This window comes from Sceloporus occidentalis, unplaced genomic scaffold (genome assembly GCF_023333645.1).
Source record: "Sceloporus occidentalis isolate IW3139 unplaced genomic scaffold, rSceOcc1.0.p SCAF_2, whole genome shotgun sequence".
NCBI lineage: Eukaryota > Metazoa > Chordata > Lepidosauria > Squamata > Phrynosomatidae > Sceloporus > Sceloporus occidentalis.
In genome coordinates, this window is record NW_028316982.1 from 254108552 (window position 1) to 254134244 (window position 25693).

At 38.9% G+C, this 25693-nt stretch overlaps 1 protein-coding gene across 2 annotated transcripts; it reads left to right on the forward strand.

Annotated features, from left to right (window-relative positions):
• The first annotated feature begins 359 nt into the window (after positions 1 to 359).
• Positions 360 to 25693, forward strand: ANGPTL5 (angiopoietin like 5). 2 transcript variants are annotated; one of them, XM_089512773.1, is made up of 8 exons: positions 360 to 802; positions 7629 to 7776; positions 8549 to 8652; positions 10029 to 10122; positions 12877 to 12977; positions 18953 to 19073; positions 21059 to 21244; positions 25281 to 25691. In XM_089512773.1, the coding sequence occupies exons 1-8, from the start codon at positions 770 to 772 to the stop codon at positions 25589 to 25591; spliced, it is 1098 nt and encodes a 365-aa protein (XP_089368899.1). In that variant the 5' UTR covers positions 360 to 769; the 3' UTR covers positions 25592 to 25691. The 2 variants fall into 2 exon arrangements, with proteins under 2 accessions (XP_089368899.1, XP_089368900.1); XM_089512774.1 differs by lacking the exon at positions 360 to 802 and adding an exon at positions 4664 to 4802 and having other exon boundaries at positions 25281 to 25693.

The following is a 25693-nucleotide window of genomic DNA, read 5'->3' on the forward strand; positions in this document are numbered from 1 at the left end:
ATATCCCGCCTTTTTTCTTCTTGGCAACTTTCTTCAGAGGTTGCTTTGGGGGTTTTTATGTTTATTTACTGTATTTTTAAATAATTTATTGTTATTGTTTGTATTTTTTGTATTTTTGTATTAGTTTATTTTTAAATAATTTATTATTATTATTATTATTATTATTATGTTTATTTATATCCTTCCTTTTTTTGTTGGCAACTTTCTTCAGAGGTTGTTTTGTTTTGTTTATATTTATTTACTGTATTTTTAATATGAGGAAATGCAGTGAACTGCGTCACTTTTTTAAAACCCAAAGCCGTTATGGAAGTATTAATTTCCTTTTCCAAATCCTAAACTGAATCGAAAACTTCAAATTTTCAAGCAGTTATTGAGCCCAACAATATATACTTCAATCCCTTCACTTTAAATCAATTAATATATCAGTTGGTTCAATTAACATATGTTCTATACAATTAATCTCCACACTGTTAAATTGTAATCAGTTTTTATATGTCCAAATCACCTTAATGATCCCACGCCTTTGCCTTCCTTCTTCCAAGATGGCGAATCCTAGCTTTCCTGAGCTCTTCCTGTGCCCCAAACCTTCTCTTGCTTAGCGCTTAGGCAACGTGATCAGAATTTATGTTTCAACGTGACTAATAAACATCTCAGCTACGTAACATGAATACTACCTGTTTGTCTTTATTGAAGTTTGTCTTAGGTCCAAAACACACTGCGGAAGTAATCCACTTTGAGACTGCTTTAACTGGACATTTCATGAGAAGACATGACTCGCTTGAAAAGAGTGATCCATATTAAGGTAGAAGGCGGTAGGAAAGAGAGGAAGACTGCATTCCCGATGGATAGACTCAGGCCCTGAGTCTGCAAGACCTGAGCAGGGCTCTTGATGGTAGGATGACTTGGAGGTCTTTCATTCATAGGGTCGCTGTAAATTGAGGTTGACTTGACTGTAGCTAAAAACAACAAGGCTGCAGCTCAGAATGGATGGTTTTGAGGGTAGAGTAGCCAGGTTTTCAAAACAGCAATACGTTGTTGGAAGCTAAGCAGAGTCATCCCTGGTTAGTACTTTGATGGGAGATTGCCAAAGAATAGCAAGTGCTGTAGGCTGTATTTCAGAGGAAAGATCTGGCAAGACCACCCCTGGACAGTCCTTGCCTAAGAAAACACTATGAAAATCCTGGGTTCACCATAAGTTGACAGGCAACTTGAAGACGCATGCGCACACACCATAAGGGCCTAAATATCTTGAAGACCAACAGGGTTCTTCCTGCCGATGCTCCAAGGCTCATCTTTTACCTGAGAAACATCCCTTGACCATTGGTCCTGACACTTGCTTCAGTGTCACCCTTAATACATTTTTCTATTAAATGAATTAGGGATGGGGTTCCCAGTGCCCTCTTATCACATGCATTTTATTATTGGTAACATGATGTCTATGAGACTTATTATTATAAATTAATTCAGGCCACTCTCTTCTTAAAACGAACAATAACTTTATTTACAAGCAAGACTGTGTCATTTCAAGGTTGTTTCAGATCATATAGTTACATCAGTACAGTGCTTCAGTAGTAACAAGGTGTTTCTTATTCAGTTTCCTTTTGGAACCCTCAGAAAAAAATAAACTGTTATTTCTTTCAAAACTCTTCTTAGACCTGCTCCCATCTTGTAGCACTTTTGAAACTAACTGAAAGACATTGGTAGCATTTGTCTGTCTGTACCTGGACAAGTTTCTTGAAGAAGTCGATGGATTTCCATTCCATTCGGCTAAATTTGGTGCTTTCCATAGTTGTAGAATTCAAGGCTATAGCCGTGTTAGTCTCTAGAATCAGTACATGAAGAGATCTTGTAGCACCTTTGAGACTCACTGAAAGAAAGCAATTGTCAGCATGAAACAGAAGTGTGAATTCTGTTAAAGTTCTTTTGCCTGAATCCTAACTAACCATTCCCAGAACAGAACTGCTTCTTAAACTGATAAAAGTCTTCTCCGATTCTGGCTTTCTCCTCTCCTTTTACAGTCACTCCTTTGGCTGTTGAAGAAATAGTGATTTGCTACAAAACCAGATCCTGTATGATCTTCGAAGAGGGTCAGCCCTGGTTAGAACTTGGATGGGAGACCTCCAATGAATGCCAGGTGTACGTTACCTTATATACTCATGTATAAATCTAGAAAATTTTAGTCAAAAAATTGACCCCAAAAACCTAGGTCGATTTATCCATGGTTCGATGTTAATTCTATATTTTAACTCTTATTTAAAAGGGAACCAACCCCTGATCAAAAGCAAAAGAGCAATTTGCCCTGGAAGCACTGACCTCCATCTATTCTCTCTTCCATCCAGCCTTTAGTGTGAGCCAAAACAGTTATGCTTGCCATAATTTTGTAGGTTCTTTGGCATTGTTTTCCTTTGCTTCATCATTTAGATCCATTGTTGCATGTCCCAAAGTTTCACCCTCGACTTACCCAAGGGTCATGTGAAAATCCATTATTTTTCCCCCTAAACCTGCCCTCGACTTATATATGAGGTCGACTTATAGTCGAGTATATACGGTATATTTCAGAGGAAGGAATTGGCAAAGCCACCTCTGAGTACTCCTTGCCTAAGAAAACCCTATGAAATTCATGGGGTTGCTATAAGATGACAGGTGGCTTCAAGGCACATATATACTCACACACTAAGGGACAGTTAAAATTTCTGACAGGAAGGGTTGACAGTATGGAAGCATCTGTCAACAAGTTTGTGCTCTACTCAAATACCTAAGGAAAGTAACACTTACAAGTAACTTAGGGTTACCAGGTTGAAAATTGGAAATCTGTAGTGTACCTTGTAATGCATGTGCAGAAGTGGAGATTTCAGTATTTGTTGCTTGTTACTTCGTTGCATGACAAGCAACACCTGCTGAAATCCTGCATGACAGCAGGTTGGACTAGGTGAACCTTGTGGTCCTTCCTACTCTTATCACAGTGTGTGTGTGTGTGTGTGTGTATTTTTAAGTGTAACTATACTGTATATATTCATGTACAAGTCTAGAAATTTAGATCAAAATTGACCCAGAAAAACTGAGTTGACTTATCCATGGGTCAATGAAAGTATTATATCTTAACTCTTGTTTAAAAGACAGAACCATTCCCTGGTGAAAGGCAAGCGTATAATCTGTTCTGGAAGCACCAAACCTCATTACTCTCTCATCCATCCAGCACAAATAATTATGGCTGATGGAATTTTGTATGTTCTTTGACACTGTTTTCATTTGCTTCATCGTTTAGATCCTTTGTTGAATGCCCCTAAGTTTTATCCACAAGTCACATCAAAATCCATGATTTTGACCCCAAAACTTGCTCTTGATTTATACATCAGGTCAACTTATAGTTGCATATATACGGTATATTCTCAGAATCAGAAATGGTGTGAGAGTGAGCTACTGGCACAAATCTGCAGAGACACATTGCTGACAAAGTCCAAAGTTGTTCATCTAAATGTATATCTCAGAATGTGTATACATGTATATTTATTTCTGGAGAGGATCCTTGTTAAGAGCATAAATGTGAGATGATCCTAATGAAAGCCTCTTTCCAATTAAGCTGAGATTCCAGTCATTTCTCCTGAGAAATATCCCCCTGAAGATTACAATGTGCCAGGGGGGGAAACGCCATTGCCACAAAACACATGTTCATCTAGTGTTTAGTGTATGTTTTTTAATACGTACACTTCTGGATTGTGCTGCATTCCTCATTATAAAATGTCTTTCCACTGACAAAGAAAATAAATTACATTACTTACATGGAACTCATAAATGAGGTCATTGCTGTTTTGTTTATTTTGTGCAAGTTGTGCTGAGCTTTAGATTGTTTCAGGATGATCAGTTTCTGAAACCGGAAGTCAGATCTGTGGTGTTTATTCACTAGAATTAATGTCTCTGGAATAGGATAAGGGATTGGTAATCGGCATCTTTTCCTCTTGGCTGCATTTGCTTGTACCCACCAATTTGCCCAGCCCTCTTTCCCTTCCCTCCACTCTTCTTGAAACAGTTTGGAGAAAGGGAATGGGAAAACCCTGAAGATGCTAGAGGTGGAGCCCTCTTTGTGTGGTTCCCTTCACCTTACTACAAGAGGGAAGAAGGAAGTAAGACCCTCCAGATCAAGAGCAAGAAAATCCCTTGTCCCCTTAATATATTTCCTTCTTCTCTGCTTCCCATCTGTTTTAAGCTGTGTGAAGAAGAAGAGAAGAGAGGTATGGGGGAACAATGGATGGGTTTGCTGGCAAGCACAATGAACCAAAGAGGGTCTCCAGATACATCTTTCAGAGTGGTCTACTTCAGAGGCTTAGAGCCTATGGCCAGAAAACGGATCTGGTGACACCTGGTAAGTCCATTGAAACATGATATACTTTCACTTATTAAAAAGAATATGTTAGTTATTTTCACATGTTAATTAAGTAGCAGTGGCACAGCATTAGTGATATTTGCATCTGGAATCAAATTATTTAATAGTTTATAATTCCTTTGAGAATCAAATCATGTATGGATTAGCTAAAACCATTTATGTAAGTTTTCTGAACTTCAGACATAAAAGGGTTGGCTTTCTGGCTAATGTTTATGCTGTACACATTCCTGAATTCTTAACTCAAGATTTCCTCAGCAAGTGGCCAGTGTTTTCCAAGGCACTTTGAAATCTTTTGAAACCTTTCTGTTTCTTCAACTCAGAGATGATCTACCACAGTGCATCCTCCCTGATCTTCTTAAATGTCATATTTCTCATTTGGGCTGATACTGAATTTGGCAATATCAAGCCATGTTCTGCGATGGTAAGGTTTCCAACATATTGCCTGATAAATTATATAGTGAGTGACTTGAGACAGTTTTTGACAATTTGTGGGGAGGGTTGGGAGTGTTATTGAGTACCTGTTGAAAAGACTGCTAAAACTTCATTGAAGCTTCTGTAGTTTTGCAGTGGCAAATTAGTGGCTCTGCTAAAATTACAGAGAATTTTGCCACTGACAAAACAAGGCTTTTTACCAAGTCACTAATAAAAGTATGCTTCTTCATTTTATGAGTGTTTGTAATAACTGGACTAATTTTTAGTTTCATGCCAGGATAATTCCAAAATAACTGTTTTGCACATTTTACTTGTGTAAAAGAAAAAGCATTCCAGTCCTTTTAATCTGATATGGTTTTGCATCCCTCCCCCCATAAATCTGGAAAAGTCAGCCTGGATTTGTGCAGAATTTCTGGAAATAGCTTTGGTTTAGAAAAAACATTAAAATAAAACAACATTGAATACAAAGTTGAAGACGATAAATGTTTAAGACAGTTAAAAGTTTCTGGCTTCTAAATACTTCATTCTTTTAAAATAAAACTTTGTAAGATCTGGCCCAATAGATGTAGTTTACCACTTTTTTTTATGTGGGGGAGTTCAGTGTTTTAAAGAATCCTAGGTTCTCTATTTCTGCTCATCTTAAATCTGATCAGGAGTCTGTTTTCTCCCAGCTCTTTCTACACTGACTGGTTTATGTTTTGAGAAATGTGCTGTCTACATTTTTGTGCCACATCACCAATGCCAGCAATAGGAGATAGAAAAACAGATTTCTGCAGAAGCAATCAAGTGTGTTCTATCTCACACATAATGTTTATATCACAGTCCTACAATATCTAGTCAGACCTAACTTGGGGCTTACATGCCCAGCAAATGTGTTTCACGTTAGAATACGCTTTCAGTCTTGGGTGGGTGTTTGCGGAAATCTCCTAATTGAATAATTTTGCGTATGAGAAAGGAAAAAATATATCAAAATACATTTTTAGAAAGGTGATAGCATATTCTCCATTGCTGTAAGAAATTGCACAGTTCATAATTTTCCTTTTTAACCATTTCGCTTAGCTTTTCTTTTATGCTAAAAATGTGGGGTTAAAAGGTAATCATTAGAATTTCATGTCTAGACTGGAAGGTTGGGCATCAAACTGTGTATATAAAATCATCCCCTGTACCATGGAAATCTATATGCCTCATTAAAATATATGTAGGCTATTTGTGCTTTTTGCCTCATCATGGAATGATGAGGGAACCCATTCTGATATTTTCACAGAATACTGTATGATGTCATGTCTTCTGGGCTTAGCATGGCAAAGGTAGTTTTTTAGACTATAACTCCAAGAACTTCCCAGCCAGTGGTTTTTTTTTTGGGGGGGGGGAGGGGTATGGGAGTGTCATTTGAAAAAGTAAATTTTTCAAGTTCAGGGGCCAAACAGATTCTGGGATTCAAAACACATTGTAGAGATCACCTGATCAGTTCAAAGTTCTGGTAGTTACCAAACTTAAGAATTTGGAGGTTCCATAATTCTTTTTCGCTAATCTGATCACATATTAAGCATGCACAACTGTAAAGGATTGATGAAACTTTGGGTAATTTTTCAGGTTCAGACTTTAATAAATTTGATAGAATTTTTATGTGGGCATATCACATGTTTGATAATGTTTAAGTAGTATATACATGTATGGTTAGCAACATCCATTCTTTAAACCTCAGCATAGAGTAGGTAAGGGATATTTAAAGTATGTCTTATTATATAAACTCAGGGTACTAAGTTTGTGTAACCATAAGTGAGAACAAACCAGAATCAAACTGTGGTTTCATATTCTGGGTTGTTTGTTTTCTAAAGCTGAAACACACTACCTTTCCTAGAGTTCAGGGGACATAGGGAACTTGGTTTTTATTTGATATTACTTCATCCTATGATGTTTTTATGAATGAAAGAACTGCATCAATAGCCCTGTTGAGGTCTTGCAAACTCTCTTTTCCTACTGCTTTCCACTGTACTGAGCTTTATCATTTTTTCCCATAGAGTCACATTCTCTTATAAAATGGCCAAACTACAATAGTTTCAGTTTAGACATCTTACTTTCACTGATAATTTTTCACTGAAGAAAAAGCCCTCCCTTCAGCCACCATCTTGCGGGGAGAGAGGCAGGCTAGCTCCAACTGCCTGCCTGAAAGAAGAAAAGCCCTCCTTCCGACCACCATCTTGAGGGGGAGAGAGGCCTGGCCTGAAAGACTAAGAGCCCTCCTTCCAACCACCATCTTGAGGGGGAGAGAGGCCTGTCATGTTTTATTTTGAGTTTGTATTGTACTTCCTGTTGTACACCGCTTTGATCTAATTTGGAAAAGCGGTATATAAATAAACATTATTATTATTATTTATTATTAATTTAGGCCTGATTTGCTCTATGGGACTATGATTTGTTTAAAACTGAAAGTGAACACTTGCAATCTCCTCATCTGGTGTGCAAAAGGTAAAATAGCGCAGTGATGACTAGAATATCCAGGGCTCATTACAATTTAATTCTATCAGATACAGATAAAAGATTGCTACACTTCTGCATTACATCTGATCTGGGCCAGCAAACCCGTGTGTATTCTTGACAAAAAGTCAATTTCCTATGAGTCAAGTGTGTTTATAAAACTGTGCTCTTCATATTTATAATTTATTTACATATACACTAGGGGGAAATGGAATGGGTTAAGTATTGCTTTTTCACATTTCTTTGCAGTGATAATTTTTGTTGCCATTTGACTTATTAAAATGCAAGGCTAGTTTATCTACAGGCTGAACAGATTTTCTATGGTTTTGTATTACAGGAGGCTTCCACAGCAACTACTGCAGAAGAAGCATCCAGCCCAGGAACAAAAAACCTATCTGTAGACACTTTAAAAGAGAAGAAAAAATGCAATGTGCCATGTGATTTTCAAGCTAAAATGTTAAGTGAAGAAAAAAAATACATGTGCCGTATGTATACTTTTATTTCAGCTCCGTACCTTTCAATAGAAAGAGTTCATACATTTCTCAGAGAGTAATCAACAGATGCACAGTTCTGTACAAAACAGTTATTTAGAAATAGTTCTCTAATGAAAACATCAGAGCTTCATTATCTCAGTAACCTTTAAAATAATTCAGGTTGGTCATTAGTGTCATCAGTGGGGAATACAGAGCATGAGTACCCAGACTGTTGGGGGCAAATTAGCTTACTTGCTAATTAGCTTACTTGCTGTTCACCACTGTGATCTTTGGAATAGCGGTATATAAATAAAACAAATTATTATTATTATTATTATTATTATTATTATTATTATTATTATCCTTCCAGTCTGTGTGGGTTCATTTCCACCCCCCTCCTGCAGATTGCAAAAATCACACATGATTGTGCCCCATATTATTCAGTGGTGATGATGTACGCATAGATACGTCATACTGAAGAATATGCGGCATGGAATCTGCAGGCAGTCAAATCCACGGATTGCCATCCTGCCAACATGGAGGACCCACTCTATAAGACTGAGATAACAGTGAGTTGTTTCATGAATTCAGCCTTTGATAAATTACAACAGTATTACCATGGCTAATAATGCATAGGGCTAGTCACAGTTCATAGATCACAGCTTATTCTGATAATGTTTTCACACAATATTAACTCATCCTTTAATGCTAAAGCATGCTTGGTTGCATTTTCTTGCATTATTTTAACTACTTTTTAAACAATTGCTAATCTGTATGTTCAAAGGGAATTTGCAGAATTCACTAATTGAATATGCAAGAAGTACCAAGAAAATGATACGGAACATGATGGATGATCATCAATCTTCTCTGGATTATCTTTCCAATCAGGTATCTCCAGTTAAAAGTTGTAGAAAGTTGTCATTGTAAGTCTAGTAGTTAGTCCCAATGAATCACATAAAGGGTTATAATTCAAGGTTCTATTAATGTAGTGGGTCTATTCTAATGTGAGGAGCCATCGTAGTGTAGTGGTTTCAGTGCTGGACTAGGATTCTGGAAACCAACTTAATGACCTTGGACAAGTCACACTCTCATACTCAGATGAAGGCAATGATATACTTCAAGTCATTTTTAACAATTTGTAAGCTGCTCTGAGAGCCTTTGTGGCTGAAGACCAGGGAATGAATGAATGAATGAATGAAACACACTTTCTCTGAATAAAGCTTTGCCAAGAAAACCCTTTCACACTACAGAATTATAGTACTACGATTCCATTTTAGCTGCCATGGTTTGATTTCATGAAATTCTGTGATTTTCAGTTTAGGAAGATGGATTTAGAACTTCACAGCAAGAGCGCTATAGTGCTCATCAGATTACAAACCTCAAGTTTCCATAGGATGCGACCATGGCAGTTAAATTGGAATCATATCACTATAGCTGTGTAGTGTGAAAGGACATAAACTGGAGTTGGCTTAGAGCCACATACCAACAAGTGTAGTTGGGACAAATAGTTGTATTTTCCCCCAGTCTGTACAATACTCATATTATTGAATAATTTTCTTCAATGAAATTAAATCTCACCATCTAGTTTACACATTTAGTGAGTACCTTGAAAAAAAAAAGAGCTTGTACTAGAGGTCTTCAAAGTTAATGTCTGGTTATTTATTAGTGCTGTGAAAACCAAACTATTGCCTTCTCTTATAGTCAGGGATAGCAGCCCTACCATTAGATAAGGCGATTGTCTCAGACAGCAGATTGGTAATATCATTAAGGGGCAGCAAATTATTAGCTATTGGCGACAGGTAAAGACATTTTTGTGCAGTCAGATTTTTCAAACTGACAACAGTTGGGCTTTTAAATGCTGTCTAATTCAGATGTCAAGGTTTGTATATAATTTTTAAATACATTTTAATATTTTGAATGTGTAATGTTTTTAACTTTTACAATTGTTTAATTGTTTTTAAACATTATATTTATATTTTAAAATGTTTTTGTATTTTTAAAGAATTGCATTGTTTTAAATTTGCTGTTAACCACCTTGAGTCTGTATATTGGGAATAAGGCAAGATATTAAATTTTTAAAAATGAGTTTCTGTCCTTCTATGAGGCAAAATGTAGTTGTGAATACTATGCTTCTTGACTTGCATGACTTCAGGCAGCAAAATCCAGAACCAGCCTTAGTCCTAATTATAAACAATACCATTGTGAACAGATATTAGGCAATCATGCTGAGGATACTTAATTTTTTTTCTTTTATAAACACACAGGTCAATGAACTTATGAGTCGGGTCATGGCTTTAAATGCAGACATGTCTAGAAAACCAATTGATGTATTTCCTCATCGAGCTGTTCAGTCGCATGGTAAATACTGTTTCTGCCAGTATTACATTAGTGTGCCAGCCCCATTCTAACTGCAATCACATCAGTTTAAAAAACGTGGAAACATACTGGTTTCAAAATAGCCATGATCACATGGCTTGTCAGCCATGTGACTGGGGCTGCTTTTGTCATCGCACTCCCCCTTAAATCCAACTCCTTCCCCCCCATGCCCTATCCAGCCTGCTTTTCAGGGGGTTTTAAAATGTATTTTTATTTTCACTTTTTCATGCAATTCCAGAGCTCCTCTACTGCTGTTTACATTTTTAAAAGAACAAGAAATAGGAAAAAAAAAGAGGGAATCAGTCTTATTGGGAATAATGAAGGGGAGGGGATAGGGGAGAGGAGGAGAGAGTGATACTACACAACTGCTAATATTGCAACTGCTCTGACAGAAATGTTTCTCATGTGAAGACTAGTGTGATGGGGAGCATACTAACATGTTTCCCTGTCAATGAAGAGGGTGCCCTAACCATGCTTTGGGGACACATCAACTATGGGTCAGACGTGTTGTCATGCAATATTGCCAAAACTTGGCTGTAATCATGGTTTAAAAGCTGCCTGTAGTAATCTCCAAAATTGCTCTTGGAGCAGTGTAATGCTACTGGAAAGGCAGGGTAAAAAAATAATGGTAGGAGATTAGTTTGTTACTCTTGATTTGGCAGTAACTATTTAAAAGTGTTGGATTCCACACCATCAAGGTGAAACAATGATACCCTTTGTGTTGTTGCATACTAATGTCAAGTTTGATTCTTCAAACTGCCTATTTTCTTCTTTATGTATTCAGTATCGCTATTTCTTATCTGCAGCTTCCTGTGAATAAAATCCATCTCAAAGATTATATATTTCTCCATATAATGGCCCTAGTACTAGTCCTGATCATTTTTATGTTGAGAGCCAGTGTAATATGTTGCCTTGAGTGTTGACCTAGGATTCTGGCAAACCAGTTCAAATCCCTATTTGGTCATATAAACCTATTGAGTGCCTTGGGCAAGTCACACTCAGCCTCAACTATGGCAAACCTTCCTGAACAAATCTTGTCAAGAAAACCTCGTGATTGGGTGAATGTGGAGTCACTATTAGTCAGCAACATCTTGAAGGCACACAACAACAAAACTTCTGTGGCAGTTAACAGAATTTTTATTCAGAACTTAGCCTTAGGAAGTTAGTTTAGGACTGAAGCCATGCAGCCTGCAATGTTTTAAATTGCATTTTTTAAAAAAACAACAACCCTAAACTGCCCTCAAGTTGAGTTCAAAGAAGGGCAGTATGACAAGTTTTTCAATAAACAAACAAATCCAGCTCATCCCATTAAACCAGAGGCAGGCGACTCCAGTGAGTCTGGAGGCTAGTTTTGCCTTACAAGGACCCGCATATTCCACCCTTTTCAGAAATTTATTATTTTATTTTTTCCCCTTAAACTGAAAGTAACTGGAACCTTATTTCTAGTTTTGCCAACAAAAAGCACATGCATGTACTAAATCAGTGCCCAGCACCTTTCTTTAGAAGGTAACTGCTACAGGAATTGTAATTCTTCTTTTTTTACCATCCCCCCACTGCCAGAACCCAGTCCTCTCCCTGTGAATATTGAAATGGGCCATGTGCCTACCCCTGCATTAAGTACTGAGGCAGTGGTATTTTAATTTGCGGTGCTTTTGAGTAGCTAGAAAACCAGCAGACCTTAAAGATAAATACTTACCTTGAACAAATGGAAAATCACTGGAATCTGTTAGTAACAACTAGTGTAACTGCCACTGATTTCAGTGGAACTATTCCAGGTACTATTAATGTTGGATATAGAAAACTCCACACGTGTCCCATTGCTGAAATAAATATTGGGGAAAGGGGAAATCAGAAAGCTAAGCAGTTGTTGGCAGTAAGCTCCCTTGGCGTACAACTTTATGAGCTTACTTGGAGCCTCTCACTTTTTTCTATGAATTCTCTGGGGAAATTGAAGAAATATAGATTGATGCAAATATGAGGTAAACTGGAAAACCAACCACCCATCACTTATTTCTGGCTTAAGAGTCTGTGGGACATAGTAAACATCATGTACTATGTTTATATGTAACATGAGACTTTGGAGAGGGGAATTTACAGCACAGAATAAGCAAGAAGAGATGGTACTTAACCCTTTTGCTGACAGCTACTTTCTCCAGCAGGTGCAGTCTCAGTCCCTTGTATTGCAAATCCCTATTTGTATCATACACAGGGGTATGAAATAGGGTTGCCAAGCATCCCTTATTATAATGGGTCAAAAAGGTTGTTCCTTATAGGGCTGGGAGGTGTCCATTATTATATAGGATGTCTCCTATTTGAGGATTAGAATTTTTTTTTCTTTTATAGAGACTGAATGAGTTTCCAAAAAAACAACAACAAACCAACAGAAATTATGTGCACTATATAATTTATGAATGTGAACAATGTGTTAATTTTGCAAAGAAATACATGGTTAGGTTAAATGAAATCAATACTTTCATTTGGAATTTAGAACAGAAACTTGTTAATAGCTACTACCTCATTATCAACCTTGCATATTATGAATTTTGACTGTCTCTTACTGCTATTTTGAAAACCTGGCAATGCTACTATAAAATCCTGGTTAGGAATCATAGCTGGAGAGTGGAGTCAGGGTCAGAGGAAAAGTGTCTGGCAGAGAAAAGGTTAACTCAGTTTGTCTTGTTTGCTTTTTGTATACAAACATGAACCTGAGTGTCCTCTGCTGCTACTGTCCTACAGGTTTGGACTGCAGCGATATTAAAGATACGATTGGCTCTGTTACAAAAACTCCAAGTGGCCTCTACATAATCCATCCAGAAGGATCAAGTTACCCCTTTGAGGTAATGATATTTTTGATGTGTACTCTTCATTTGAAAATTGTGCCTATGTGTCTATTTTCAAAGGTCAGCGTCGAAGCAATCACATCCCTTTAGCTAGGGTATAATTTTGATCCCTTCAAAATGTTACTTAGAACAGCTACCAATATTTTAACCTCAGTACATGGGTCACTTGTTTTCTTGGATGTACCTTGGAAGCAAGTATATTCTAAAATGTCCACATTTTACCAGTGGCAACTTATACATTATCAAGGCAACCTATCATCCACATAGGGTGGGGAGAAAGTTATCATAAATTAATCTATTACACCTATTATTTGTTGGTTTTGGTAAGAACATTACCCTAAATGCTTGGGATCAGAAGTGTTCCATATTTAGGATTTTTTAAAAAAAATTTTTGGAATACCTGTATTTGCATATATATACATAATGCAATATCTTAGAGATAGGACCCAAGTCTAAACACAACATTTATTTATCATATGTGCTTTATACACATAACCTTATGGTAATTTTATACATATTATTTTTAATAATTTTGTGCATGGAATAAAGTGTGTGTACATTTAACCATCAGAAAATAAAGATGTCACTATGTCAGCCACCTATGAAAACATTCTGGATAAGAGAGACTCAACCTGTATAGTCACACTGGACAGTTGCACAAAATGTTGCAAACGAAGTGAATGTAAATATGCAGAGATGATTAGATTTTTACTGGTGTTTCAAAAGCCGTCTTTTCCTAAAATTAGTACATTTTTTAGCAATAGCAACTTCATTGATATACCACTTCATACCATGCTGTGGTCTCTAAGCTTTTTACAACTGTAAGCTCATTGCCTCCATCAAGCTGGATACTCATTTTAGCCACCACGGAAAGATGACAGGCTGAGTTGACCCTGAGCCCCTGGCTGGGATTGAACTCACAACCTTGTGGTTTGTGAGCGAGTGGCTGCAATACTAGCATTTAACCACTGCACCACCAGGGCTTTTTGGTAGATTTGCTGCTGAAACTCAGTACGCTTTTAATTTTGCTACCAGGGATGTTTGTCACAGCAACATGGAAATGGTCTCAAAGATCTGAACTGCCAAATTTTAAAAAAGCAAAACAAAAAACCTCCTGGGCTTTGTCCAAGATTGTTGTTTTGGTCAGATCAGCCCTGTGAGTCTAATAAAGACTAAAAAAGAAAAAAAGTTTTTAGTTGTGTCATCCATATCTTTAAGACAAAGACTGTGTGGTTAGAACACAAGATATAAAACGTGGTTTATTACTCAAGTCTAAACTGCCAGAGCCTTTGGCAACAATGCTGCAGCCAGTATTTGGTGACTGAAAAGTAGGGCAGGGAATTAGTCCTGTTGCCACCATATTCCATATTTTAATAATAATAATAATAATAATAATAATAATAATAATAAGTTTATTTATATCCCGCTTTTCCAATTTTTGATCAAAGCGGTGTACAAGTTTAAGTAAAAAAACATCAAGATAAAAACAATTAAAATAGTATCTAAAAACAGTCACAATAACAATAAAAGCAACAGGTTCAGCTGAGTGGGGAAATCCATAAACATCACAAGGTCGTCAAACCAAGGGGGTGAAACATGAAGTAACATCTCATGGGGGGAAGGCTTGAGAAAAGAAGAAGGTCTTAAGGTTCTTCTTAAAAGTATCTAAAGATGTGGTGGAGTGGAGCTCATCTGGAAGATTATTCCATAATCTTGGGGCCGAGATGGAAAAGGCCTGTTGTGAGGTCCTTGCATAATGTGCAGTTGGGACCTCTAGCAGATTCTTCCCTGCTGACCTAAGTGAGCGGGGCGGATTATATGGGGAGAGGTGGTCCTCCAAGTACCCTGGGCCCAAGCCATTTGGGGCTTTATAGGTCATAACCAACACCATGTATTGAGCCCGGAAGCGCATAGGCAGCCAATGAAGATCTTTCAGGATTGTTGTTATATGATCTGACCTGGAACACCCAGCGACCAGTCTCGCTGCCATATTTTGCACTAACTGTAGCTTCCGGGTTTGGTACAAGGGTTGCCCCATGTAGAGCGCGTTGCAGAAATCCAATCGAGAGGTTACCAGAGCATGTACTACAGTTTCAAGGTCCCTCCGGTCCAGGTAGGGGCGCAGCTGGCATATCAGCCGAAGCTGATAACAAGCGCTCCTGACTGCCGCATCCACCTGAGATGACAGCTGGAGCGACGTGTCCAGGAGCACTCCCAAGCTGCGAACCGAGTCCTTCAAGGGGAGCGTGACCCCGTTCAGGACAGGATGGCAAATCTCACCGCCCGGACTCGGGGAACCTATAACCAGTACTTCCGTTTTTTCTGGATTCAACTGAGTTTGTTTTCCCTCATCCAGCCCATTACCGACTCCAAGCAGGCATTTAGAGGAGAGACGCCATCCCTAGTCACTACATCAGTCGGAGACACAGAGAAACAAATTTGGGTGTCATCAGCGTACTGATAACACCACGCCCCGTATCTCCGGATGATCTCTCCCAACGGTTTCATGTAAATGTTAAATAGCATGGGAGACAGAATGGCTCCCTGAGGGACACCAGATGTCAGTTCCCTCTTATCGGAGCAGACGTCCCCCAGCTGCACCATCTGGAATCTACCCGAGAGGTAGGAGCGGAACCACTGGAGCGCAGTGCCCCCGATACCCAACTCCCTCAGGCGTTCCAGAAGGATACCATGGTCAATGGTATCGAAAGCCGCTGAGATATCCAAAAGCACTAACAGGGACATGCTTCCCCTGTCCATGCCCAGACGGAGATCATCGACTAAGGTGACCATGGCAGTCTCAACCCCATAGCCCACTCTTGACTGGGGTGGACAGCAGATTCCCGTTGGCCACATGCAGCCCCATGTCTATTTTTATTATCCTGGATCACCCAATTTGTTGCTATCCCACTAAACTTCAGTGGTGGCAAAAAGCTACACTTTTATATTTAAACAAGGTGCAAAGGGAGCATGCAACTTGTTTTTAGGCTAAAGGGATCTACAGTTATCCAGGAAGTTTGAGTCAGCTTAAGATCCTCTGTGCATCTTGTTTTAAAGGTGCAGAGGTTTTGCTATAATGTAGTGATACTACCAATATTTGGTGGATCGGTGTTGGTGAATTCAGTGGGGTTTCTTTCTGAGAAGATACACATAGCACTGGACTGTTAAATAGTTTAATTTGGACTGGGGTGTTCCTGGTTTTCTTTTCTTTTTTTTAATTTATGCTTGGTGGAGTTCAGAGTGCATAAATCATACTATATTTCAATATGCACATATGAAGTAACAAGAATGTTAATTTAGCTTCAACATTTCTTTTTTAAAAATCCAATATTGAGAAATTAGTGTGAAGCGTCACAAAAGTTGAAGTCATCAAATAAGTGGAGATGTTTGTTTATCATACTGGCCAGGGATCAAGAATCAACATATAACTACGTCTGTATAATTTATAATGACCAAGGAGGAGCAGTTAATTCTGAAAATAAAATTGGGGTGATGTTACAAAAGGACTGGTGCCAGCCATGGAAGGTGGTGTGTGTATGTGTGCATATCTGAAGGCTGTAAGAAATATATAGTCCTTAGGAATAATGTGCCATAAAATGGGGGAAGGATGTTGTTAGAAAATGTTTCTCCTCTTCTCTATTTGTCAAGCAGAAACAAACTGTCCATAACTGAGAAGACCTTTGGTTTTGCCTAAGATGCTCAAATGAAGAAGGCAGTGCTGTCAAGCTTTAGTAAATATCTCTTTTTCTAGGATGGCATAAAAGGAGGAACATTAAGGTATATTGGTGACTGACATGTTAAGAAGATAGGGCATTGACACAAATGAGAAAGGGGGGGGGGTAGTTATAATCAGCATTTATTTAGAGCATACTGGCCAAAGTAGATAAATCTGTAGGCCCAAATCTATTGATACTCCCAACTACAGTAGACCCAATAAATCAATGTCATTTAAATAGGGGTTCCATGACAATTCAGCAATTGATGCATTTGATTCAGTGGGTCTACTCTAGGTGGGACTAAGAATTGTATTTAGGCCCAAAATAAATAAACGCTCAAAACAGCAAACAAGAATATTATGTTTTAATTAGACAATATATTAAAACATGCAAATTAACTAATCAACTTATTAAATCAACTAATTAAATTAACCAATTAACTAATTAACATCAAACTAATGGCTTTGTTTATGCTGTCTTTTATCTTGTCCTAATAAACCATGAATTATTACATCACTTGGCTTGTTTTCATAACCTAAAGTGAGATAGTCTCATACAGCCTTTCCAAATCTAGTTAACTCCAAATATTTAGACTATAATATTCATCAGCCAAATCACTTCCAATGCAGAGAAGGGTTGATGGAAATTGTAGTCCAAAATACATGTAAGGTACAATATTGCAGAAGGCTGATTTAAAGGTTGAAAGGAATTCAAAAAGTGAAGGGAGGGAAAAGAATGATCAAAACCAGAGAAAGAAATACTGCAATTGAACTCTTTGGTTTATACAATCTTGGTTTCTACCCCTAACAGTGATTGCAATATAGACCAGACTTGACTTCCAGTATAGAGCCTATCCACACTATTTGACAGATTAGCAATTTTACATTTCTGACAGGTAGATCTTCTCTGACTGTCATAAATATTTGTCATTTTCAATAAATGTTTCCACAAAAAGCGTAGAACCTTGCAGGGGCATTTTAAAATAAAACAAAACACTGCATGGTACTGATATAGGGTTGATCATAATTTTATTGTTAGTATTATTACTATATTTATTTATATCCCACCTTTCTCCCAAAATTGGGACTCAAGTTTCTATAGATAATGTATCCCTTCTTTTCTGAATCCACATTTGACTTTTTAATTCTTTTTTTTTTAATTTTTAAAATAATTTTATTATTAAAAAGACAATACTTACAAAAGGACAATACAATACAAAAACACAAGCTTCTTATATACAAAATAAACATACATTAATACATTTTAAACTAGTAAATCAAACATTAAAAAGGAAGAATATATATATACAACAGAAACCCTTCAATCAAACCTAACCATATTCAACTTAACATTCCTGCTGTTATCACAGGAGGAGAGAAGATCCTTTCTAATCTTATACCTACCTAAACCTTTAGCCCTCCACTACCAATCCTTTCCAGCTCTTTTTAATTCAAAGTGCTGTTCCAGACACAGAATTGGTATGTTCTGAGTTCATTTATTTCCACTAAAACTGATGACTTGTGCAGTGATGCCTAGAGATACTTCACTGTGATCTGGAAGTTTTGTGACATTTGTTTCATGGTAAATATATCCACAACTGGCTTGGAAACTCCCCCTACAAGTCTTTGAAAAATTACTTTTTTCTGTGTAGACTCAAAGGTATTTGAGAGTTGTGTATACAATTACAGCAGCCTGACAAGATTTTTTTTTTTTAAGATTTGACAAAACAGCCATATGACACTTGGACTATAAATGCCACATTAGTTGCATCTTAGGTTGAGCTCTTGAGCATTCTAAAACTTTGAAAATTCCAGATCCAGCATAATAGCTCTGTACCAGCAGTGGGAATCAAGCAACCCTCCAGATGTTGTTGGACTGCAGTACCCAGAATTTCTCAGCATTGGCTGTGCTGTCTAGGGTTGGTGGAACTTGCAGCCCAGCAATATATGGAAGGCTGAACGATATCAATCCCTGTTTTGTATAATAGCTCCCATTCCTAAGCAGATAAGATTTTTCAGCAGAAGCAGCTGCCTTGGGAAAAGTGGCAGCTGGCTTAAATAAACCAGTCTCCCAAAGATCTTGTTAAACTAGATTAGTAGAGGAAATTGCTAATTACTCTGCAAAGCTGAAAGTCAAACTGTGTTCAAATGCACACTAAAAATGTCTGTGGTTTGGTTTAGGAAGATAAAATGATACATGAGCTTCATTCCTGGGGGTTTTATCAAATGATTCTTCTCTCCCACTTGTTCATTTTAGGTACTATGTGAGATGGATTTTAGAGGTGGAGGATGGACAGTGATTCAGAAGAGAACAGAGGGGATAGTTGAATTTCAGAGGACATGGTCTGACTATCTGGATGGCTTTGGTGATCTTTCAGGTGCCAAGTTGTTTTGTCGTCTGTGTTTATTTCTTTTTAAAGAAACCCAGGACTAGTCCGTATGATCAAAATACCCCTTGTTCCAGTCAAATACAATATCATCCAGCTATATATGATTCACATATGTTCAGGCTTTTTGCCTGGGGTAGGTTTGAAAAACTCCTTAAACTCCACAGGAAAAAGCTTTCACGTTTTTTCCTAGAGTATCCACTGAAATCCACGGAAATGTGCATTAAGGCACATGTGGCCGTCTGTCTGCATGCATTCAGATGGTTGTGCATTTTGGCAGAGGGAGGGTGATTAGATGCAAATGGATGTGAATTCATGCAGAAAAGTAAAGACAACCATTGAAAATGTGCACCAATTCATATATGTAGACTAGTCCCCAGTCGCCCCAGCCCCATTAGGTTGGACATTCAAATGTGTTGTGAAGCTTATAGAAGGAGCATCACAAGGAACCTAGTGTTGCATCATTTGTGTATCACAACTGGAACCAGAAGAGCTCAGCAACTGAAGCTGAGACTGAATAGATAAAGAAGAAACATGGGGAGAGTGACCAGTTGCTGAGCTGGAAGGAAGAAGGGTTTTTTTTCTATCTGAAAGGATAGAAATTGGAACAATTGCAGGTGAAGGAAGTGACTGGAACAATTGCAGGTGAAGCAAGAGCTGACTGAAAGATTCTGGGAAATGCAGTTCTAACCATACTTTCCCTAAGTACTGGTTAGAAGGATATGAATAGTGAGGAAGTGCTAGGAGTCTCCTAGTTCACTAGTAATCTGTATATATTGGAGTGGACAATTGTGGCAGATAGGGGGCAGTTTGAATTGGGCTGCCAAAAATAGCAATAGCAAGTACATTTCTATACCACTTACTGCTGTACTAAGCTGTACTAAGTGGTTTACAAAAAATGCCACTACTGGCTTAAAAAAATAGTATTTTAAAATGTTACATTTTGTGTGTGTGTGTGACTACTAGGGTACCTAGATCTCAAGGCTTGGCCTCTCTTTCTCCAGTCTTCAGAACAAAGGGGAAAAATCACAGGGCAACAGTGCTGTCCTGAAAAGTGTGTGTACATGCTTAAAGGCAACACCAAGTGTGGTCCTTGTATTACCATTACAACAATAGGGCCCAGCTCCTGTGATATCACAAGAGGAGGTCATCCTTAGGTCTCAGATTTTTTTTGCCTTGACATCACAGGGTCTGAGATAAACTTGATCTGTTTATCCTAAAATCTATAGCCTACTGAAATGATGAATTGTCATTCTTAGGGACTGCCAGGAGAGGCAGTATGCCTTTGCCTCACCAGAAAAAGGGCCAAAATGGCAAATTGGGAAGTCTGGAGGGGTCAAGGACTGCAAAAGACAGCCTTTGGAAGCACAATGTACACACACTTTTTCTTATTTGAAAATTTCGTGGTTTTTTAAAATGTTTATGACTCCACAAGAGGTCCACAGGTTTGTGAGTTTCCATTCCCTTTTTTTTTTAAACCTTTTCAGTATAATGTGTGGATATTTCCCACTTTTTATAGCGACAGAGGAGATTATCACACTGGAGCTAATTTTGGCATTAAAGAGAGATTAAAGTGCATTTAAAGCATCCTACAAATAAAGTGAAAATGACGAATAATTGTGTGAATAATTATCACACGCAATTGTTCAAATAAAGTGATATTGGAAATGCATTGTTGCTGAAATCTCGAAAGTAAAAAGATTTGTGTTAATGCTTCTTTGTGACCACTTTAATGGCGAGTTTTGTGCGACATTGTGTGAAATTGTTTCTTATAAGTACGTATGCGATTTTTCCGGGATGTTCACAGGATAAACTCCCGATCTCCTTTGTGTGATAAACTCCAGAGAGTTGTTGAACTTACAGTGAAAGCTTCAGATCATTATTTTGTTGGGTATGGATTCACAATAGGCTGAGGGGTAACATGGAATGGGGTAAGTCTTCGCGTCTCATAAAGATTATTTCAATTCTGTTTATAGCGGAATTTTGGCTTGGGCTCAGAAAAATTTTCCACATAGTAAACCAGAAAACAGCCAGTTTCATGCTTTATGTGGGCTTGGAGTCTGAAGATGACATGTATGCATATGCATCGTATGACAACTTTTGGTTAGAAGATGAACTATGCTCCTTTAAAATACACCTAGGACGTTATTCTGGAAATGCTGGTAAGTTGTGGAAGCCCAGTGCAACATATGTTTAAAATGAACGTTTCTGCAAATGGAAGGAAAGAAAATAGAGGGGAAATAACTTTAGCGTAGATTCTGTATTTTGAAAGAAATTGCTAAAATGTTCCCAGGTCCTTTTTTATTCTTTCCCACCTCCTTTGTTTCAAAATGCCCAAATTATGTTCTGCTCTCTTTCTCCCTCTCTCATATTATCTCCCACCCCCAGGGGTGGCTGGACCAGTCTGGGACCCTAGCTTTAGTACACGTACACATACACAATGTATGAACAACCTCCCCAATCTTACCTGGACCATAGTGTGGGGAATACCCTTTATATCCATCCCCAGGGTCCCAGTTTACCCCCCCCCCCCTAATTTATTTTTTAAAAGTGATGCATGCAATTGCTAATTGTATAAATGATTTTTAAATTTAGTTTGAGGCATATAACTCTGATAAATAATAAACATGTTTTAAAAACTTGATAAGATATAGTTTAAGCAAGCCGTGTTAAGAATCAGCACACAGGTGCAGTGATGGGCTCTATGGAAAAAAAATATCAGCAATTTACAGAATGTTAAAATGAAAAAACTTATTGAAGTGGTGTGCCAAAGGCTGGAGGAATAAGCTGTTCACCCAGTGTGCAACTATTATTTTCTTGTATCCTTTCAGCAGCCCCCAGAAATAACGAGTTACTTGTAATAAATGGCTTTCTCTAGCAACATTTTAAGTAGAAATTTGAGGATTGCAGACAAATTTCATTGTGGAGTGCCCCCACCCCCACCCTTGGAGGCATGATTGCTGTCAATGTTGGCACAAAATAAGAACATGACTGTTGGCTAAAGTCTTAGGGCTCCACTAATTCCTTTCAAATGCTATGCATAAGTTTTTAAAACTGTTTTAATCTTTTGAACCTGCTTTAATGTGTTAGTGTGTTTAATGTTTTTAGTCTATTGAAATTACCTTTATTGTTTTAAATTGTTTTGAACTGTTAGGGTTGATTTTTACTTGTTTGCCATCCTGGGGCCTTTTGATTTAGGGCAAGTTTAAATAAATTAGGTAGGTAGGTAGGTAGGTAGGTAGGTAGATAGATAGATAGATAGATAGATAGATAGATAGATAGATAGATAGATAGATCCAGAACATTGCCAGGACTACTTCTCCCTCCTGCCCCTTTTTTTCTTTTGGCTATGCCAGTATTATATCTGGACTGAGTCCTAGAAATTTCTGTATGAAACCTTAATGGTTTTGGAATCATTCTGCATGATGGATAAGCTCTGTCAGTTCTTTGAGAGAAGAGAACTATGGCATGGGATAGACTGCCCCAAAAGGATGGCCTGCCGGCGGCCTTTTTCCCTCCAGAGGGATGCCACAGCCACCAGACCGCGCGGCGTCCATCTGGAGTAAAAAGAACCCCCCCAAAACATGTTCTTTTTGTGCCAACGGGCAGACATCACTAGTGCACCAATGGTGCACTCATGACGTAAGCAGTGTGCAGTGATGTGCGGATGGTGCGTGTTGCTTACGTCAAAATGGCTGGTTAGGGACCGTGTGGTTGATGCGCAGTTCCTAACCCTAAAATCGGTGCATTTGGCCCGTCTGTTCCGGGTCTCTGTTATTTTAAGATAACTACCAAGAACATATCTGTGCATACAGAAAAAGAGATCAGTGTTAGATAGGGCAGTGAGAAGATGATTGCTCTTTAAGACCATTTCTTAGGAGTAATAAATAATAATAATAAATAATAAAAGCTTTATTTCTAGCCCGCCTTTCCAGAGATCAAGGCGGGTTACAATGGTGGATTTTGCAATCCAACAACATACAATTTACAATAAAAACATTGTCAGAAATTTACAATTACATTATATAAAACATTATATAAAACAACAACAATAACAATTCCAAACTAGCAGCAGTTGTAACAACGGTGAGGGGGAGAGGGATCACAACAGGGCTATTGGGGGTATGCCTGTTTGAAAAGATACGTTTTCTGCCTTTTTTACATTGGGCTAGGGAGGGGGTCGAGCGGAGCTCGTCGGGGATCGAGTTCCAGAGCTTAGGGGCCGAGGTGGAAAAGGCCCTTTGTGTAGTGATGGCTCGTCTAGCATCTGGAACTCTTAGGAGATGTTTATCACCCGATCTGAGAGTGCGGGGCGGATTATATGGAGAGAGGCGGTCCTCTAAGTACCCTGGGCCCAAGCCATTTAGGGCTTTATAGGTGATAACCAACACCTTGTATTGTGCCCGGAAGCGAATAGGCAGCCAATGTAGATCTTTAAGTACTGGTGTTATATGGCTGGCCCTGGAACATCCAGTGACCAGCCTTGCTGCCATATTCTGGACCAGTTGAAGCTTCCGGGTTTGGTACAAGGGTTGCCCCATGTAAAGCGCATTGCAGAAATCCAAACGAGAGGTTACCAGAGCGTGTACCACTGTTTCAAGGTCCCCCTGGCCCAGGTAGGGTCGCAGCTGGTGTATCAACCGAAGCTGATAACAGGTACTCCTGGCCGTCGCATCCACCTGAGATGTAAGGTGAAGCGACAAGTCCAGGAGCACCCCCAGACTGCGAACAGAGTCCTTCAGGGGAAGCATGACCCCGTCCAGGACAGGTGGACAAATCTCCAAACCTGGACCTGGGGAACCTATCACAAGTACTTCTGTTTTCTTTGGATTCAGTCTGAGTCTGTTTTCCCTCATCCAGCCCATTACCGAGTCCAGACAAGCATCAAGAGGAGAGATGCCATCCCTGGTCACTGCATCAGTCGGAGACACAGAGAAATATATTTGTGTGTCATCAGCGTACTGATAACACCGTGCCCCATGTCTCCAGATGATCTCTCCCAGCGGTTTCATGTAAATGTTAAATAGCATGGGAGACAGAATGGCTCCTTGAGGGACACCAGATGTAAGTGCCCTCTTATCGGAGCACACGTCCCCCAGCTGCCTGAGAGGTAGGAATTTGCCCGAGAGGTAGGAACAGAACCACTGGAGCGCAGTGCCCCCAATTCCTAACTCTCTCAGGCGTTCCAGAAGGATACCATGGTCGATGGTATCGAAAGCCGCTGAGATGTCCAAGAGCACTAACAGGGACACGCTACCCCTGTCCATGCCCAGACGGAGATCATCAACCAAGGTGACCATGGCAGTCTCAACTCCATAGCCCGCCCGGAACCCAGTTTAAATGGGTCTAGATAATCAGTATCATCCAAGATCAATTGAAGCTGGAGTGCAACCGCCCTCTCGATCACCTTTCCCAAAAATGGCAATAGCGAAACGGGCCGATAATTACTATGCATCAGGGGGTCAAGGGAGGGCTTTTTGATCAGCAGTTTCACTACGGCCAATTTCAAGCTGGTTGGAAATTGCCCATCCCTGAGTGATGTATTAATAATTTGGTGTAACAAGGTGGTTACACCCACACACCCCTGAGCCGCCAACCATGAGGGACAGGAATCGAGAGAGCAGGTTGTCTTCCTTACGCTTCTAAGGATCTTGTCCACATCCTCGGTACTTACAGACTCAAAATGATCCAGTACAATAGAGTCCACGGAAGCTCTGGAGGCCTCTACACCGGATTCTGACCCAATAATGGCGTCGAGATCAGCCCTTATCCGAGAGGTTTTATCCGCGAAGAAGTTGTTAAATTGGTCGCAGCAGGCCTTGAATGGTTCCAAAATAGGGTTCAGAGAGGAGGGAAGCTGCGTAAGCTCCCTCACTACTCTGAACAGCTCTGCTGGACGCGACTCCGCGGACGCGATATGCGCAGCATAGAACGAATTCTTTCTTGCGTCTATGGTACCAGGAGGACCGTACCCCAAGCAGAAAGTGACATTATGGAGGTTTTGAAACATCATTCCTATTTATGATTGATTAACAGATACTGTTTCCCTTCCCCTGTCTATGTAGTTTGTATGTGATCTGAGTTTGCATTCCTACTACCAGACAATTACCTTAAATCATGGTCATGTTAGCTTAATCTTCTATTGTCTTGTATTTCCCTGTCCCTTCCCTTAACTTTTTGTTTCCTCAAACAAATTAGGTGATGCATTTCGGGGATACAGAAAAGAAGACAACCAGAATACATTCCCTTTTAGTACATATGATGTGGACAACGATGGTTGTGATCCAGTCTGTTCTTTTCAAGAGAAGTCTATAAAGAGCTGCAGTAACTTTAGCGCAAAAACAGGCTGGTGGTTCAATCAATGTGGTCTTGCAAATCTCAATGGCATTCATCGGGTCACAAGAAGGATGCTGTCAACAGGGATTCGGTGGGATACCTGGACAACGGATGGTAAACCGGTCAAAATTAAATCTGTTTCAATGAAAATCAGAAGAACATATTTCAAATAACAGAATGACATAAATGAAATCTTTCTTTGTGAAAAAAGACTATCTTAAATTGTAACACACCGTTATAGCATAACAGTTCATTTGTAGAAATGTTAGTATTTT

Coding starts and splice junctions, on each gene's coding strand:
- ANGPTL5 (XM_089512774.1), top strand. CDS start 4,704: ATGATCTACCACAGTGCATCCTCCCTGATCTTCTTAAATGTCATATTT. Junction 10,123..12,876: donor TCGAGCTGTTCAGTCGCATG/GTAAATACTGTT, acceptor ACTGTCCTACAG/GTTTGGACTGCAGCGATATT. Junction 12,978..18,952: donor GATCAAGTTACCCCTTTGAG/GTAATGATATTT, acceptor TGTTCATTTTAG/GTACTATGTGAGATGGATTT.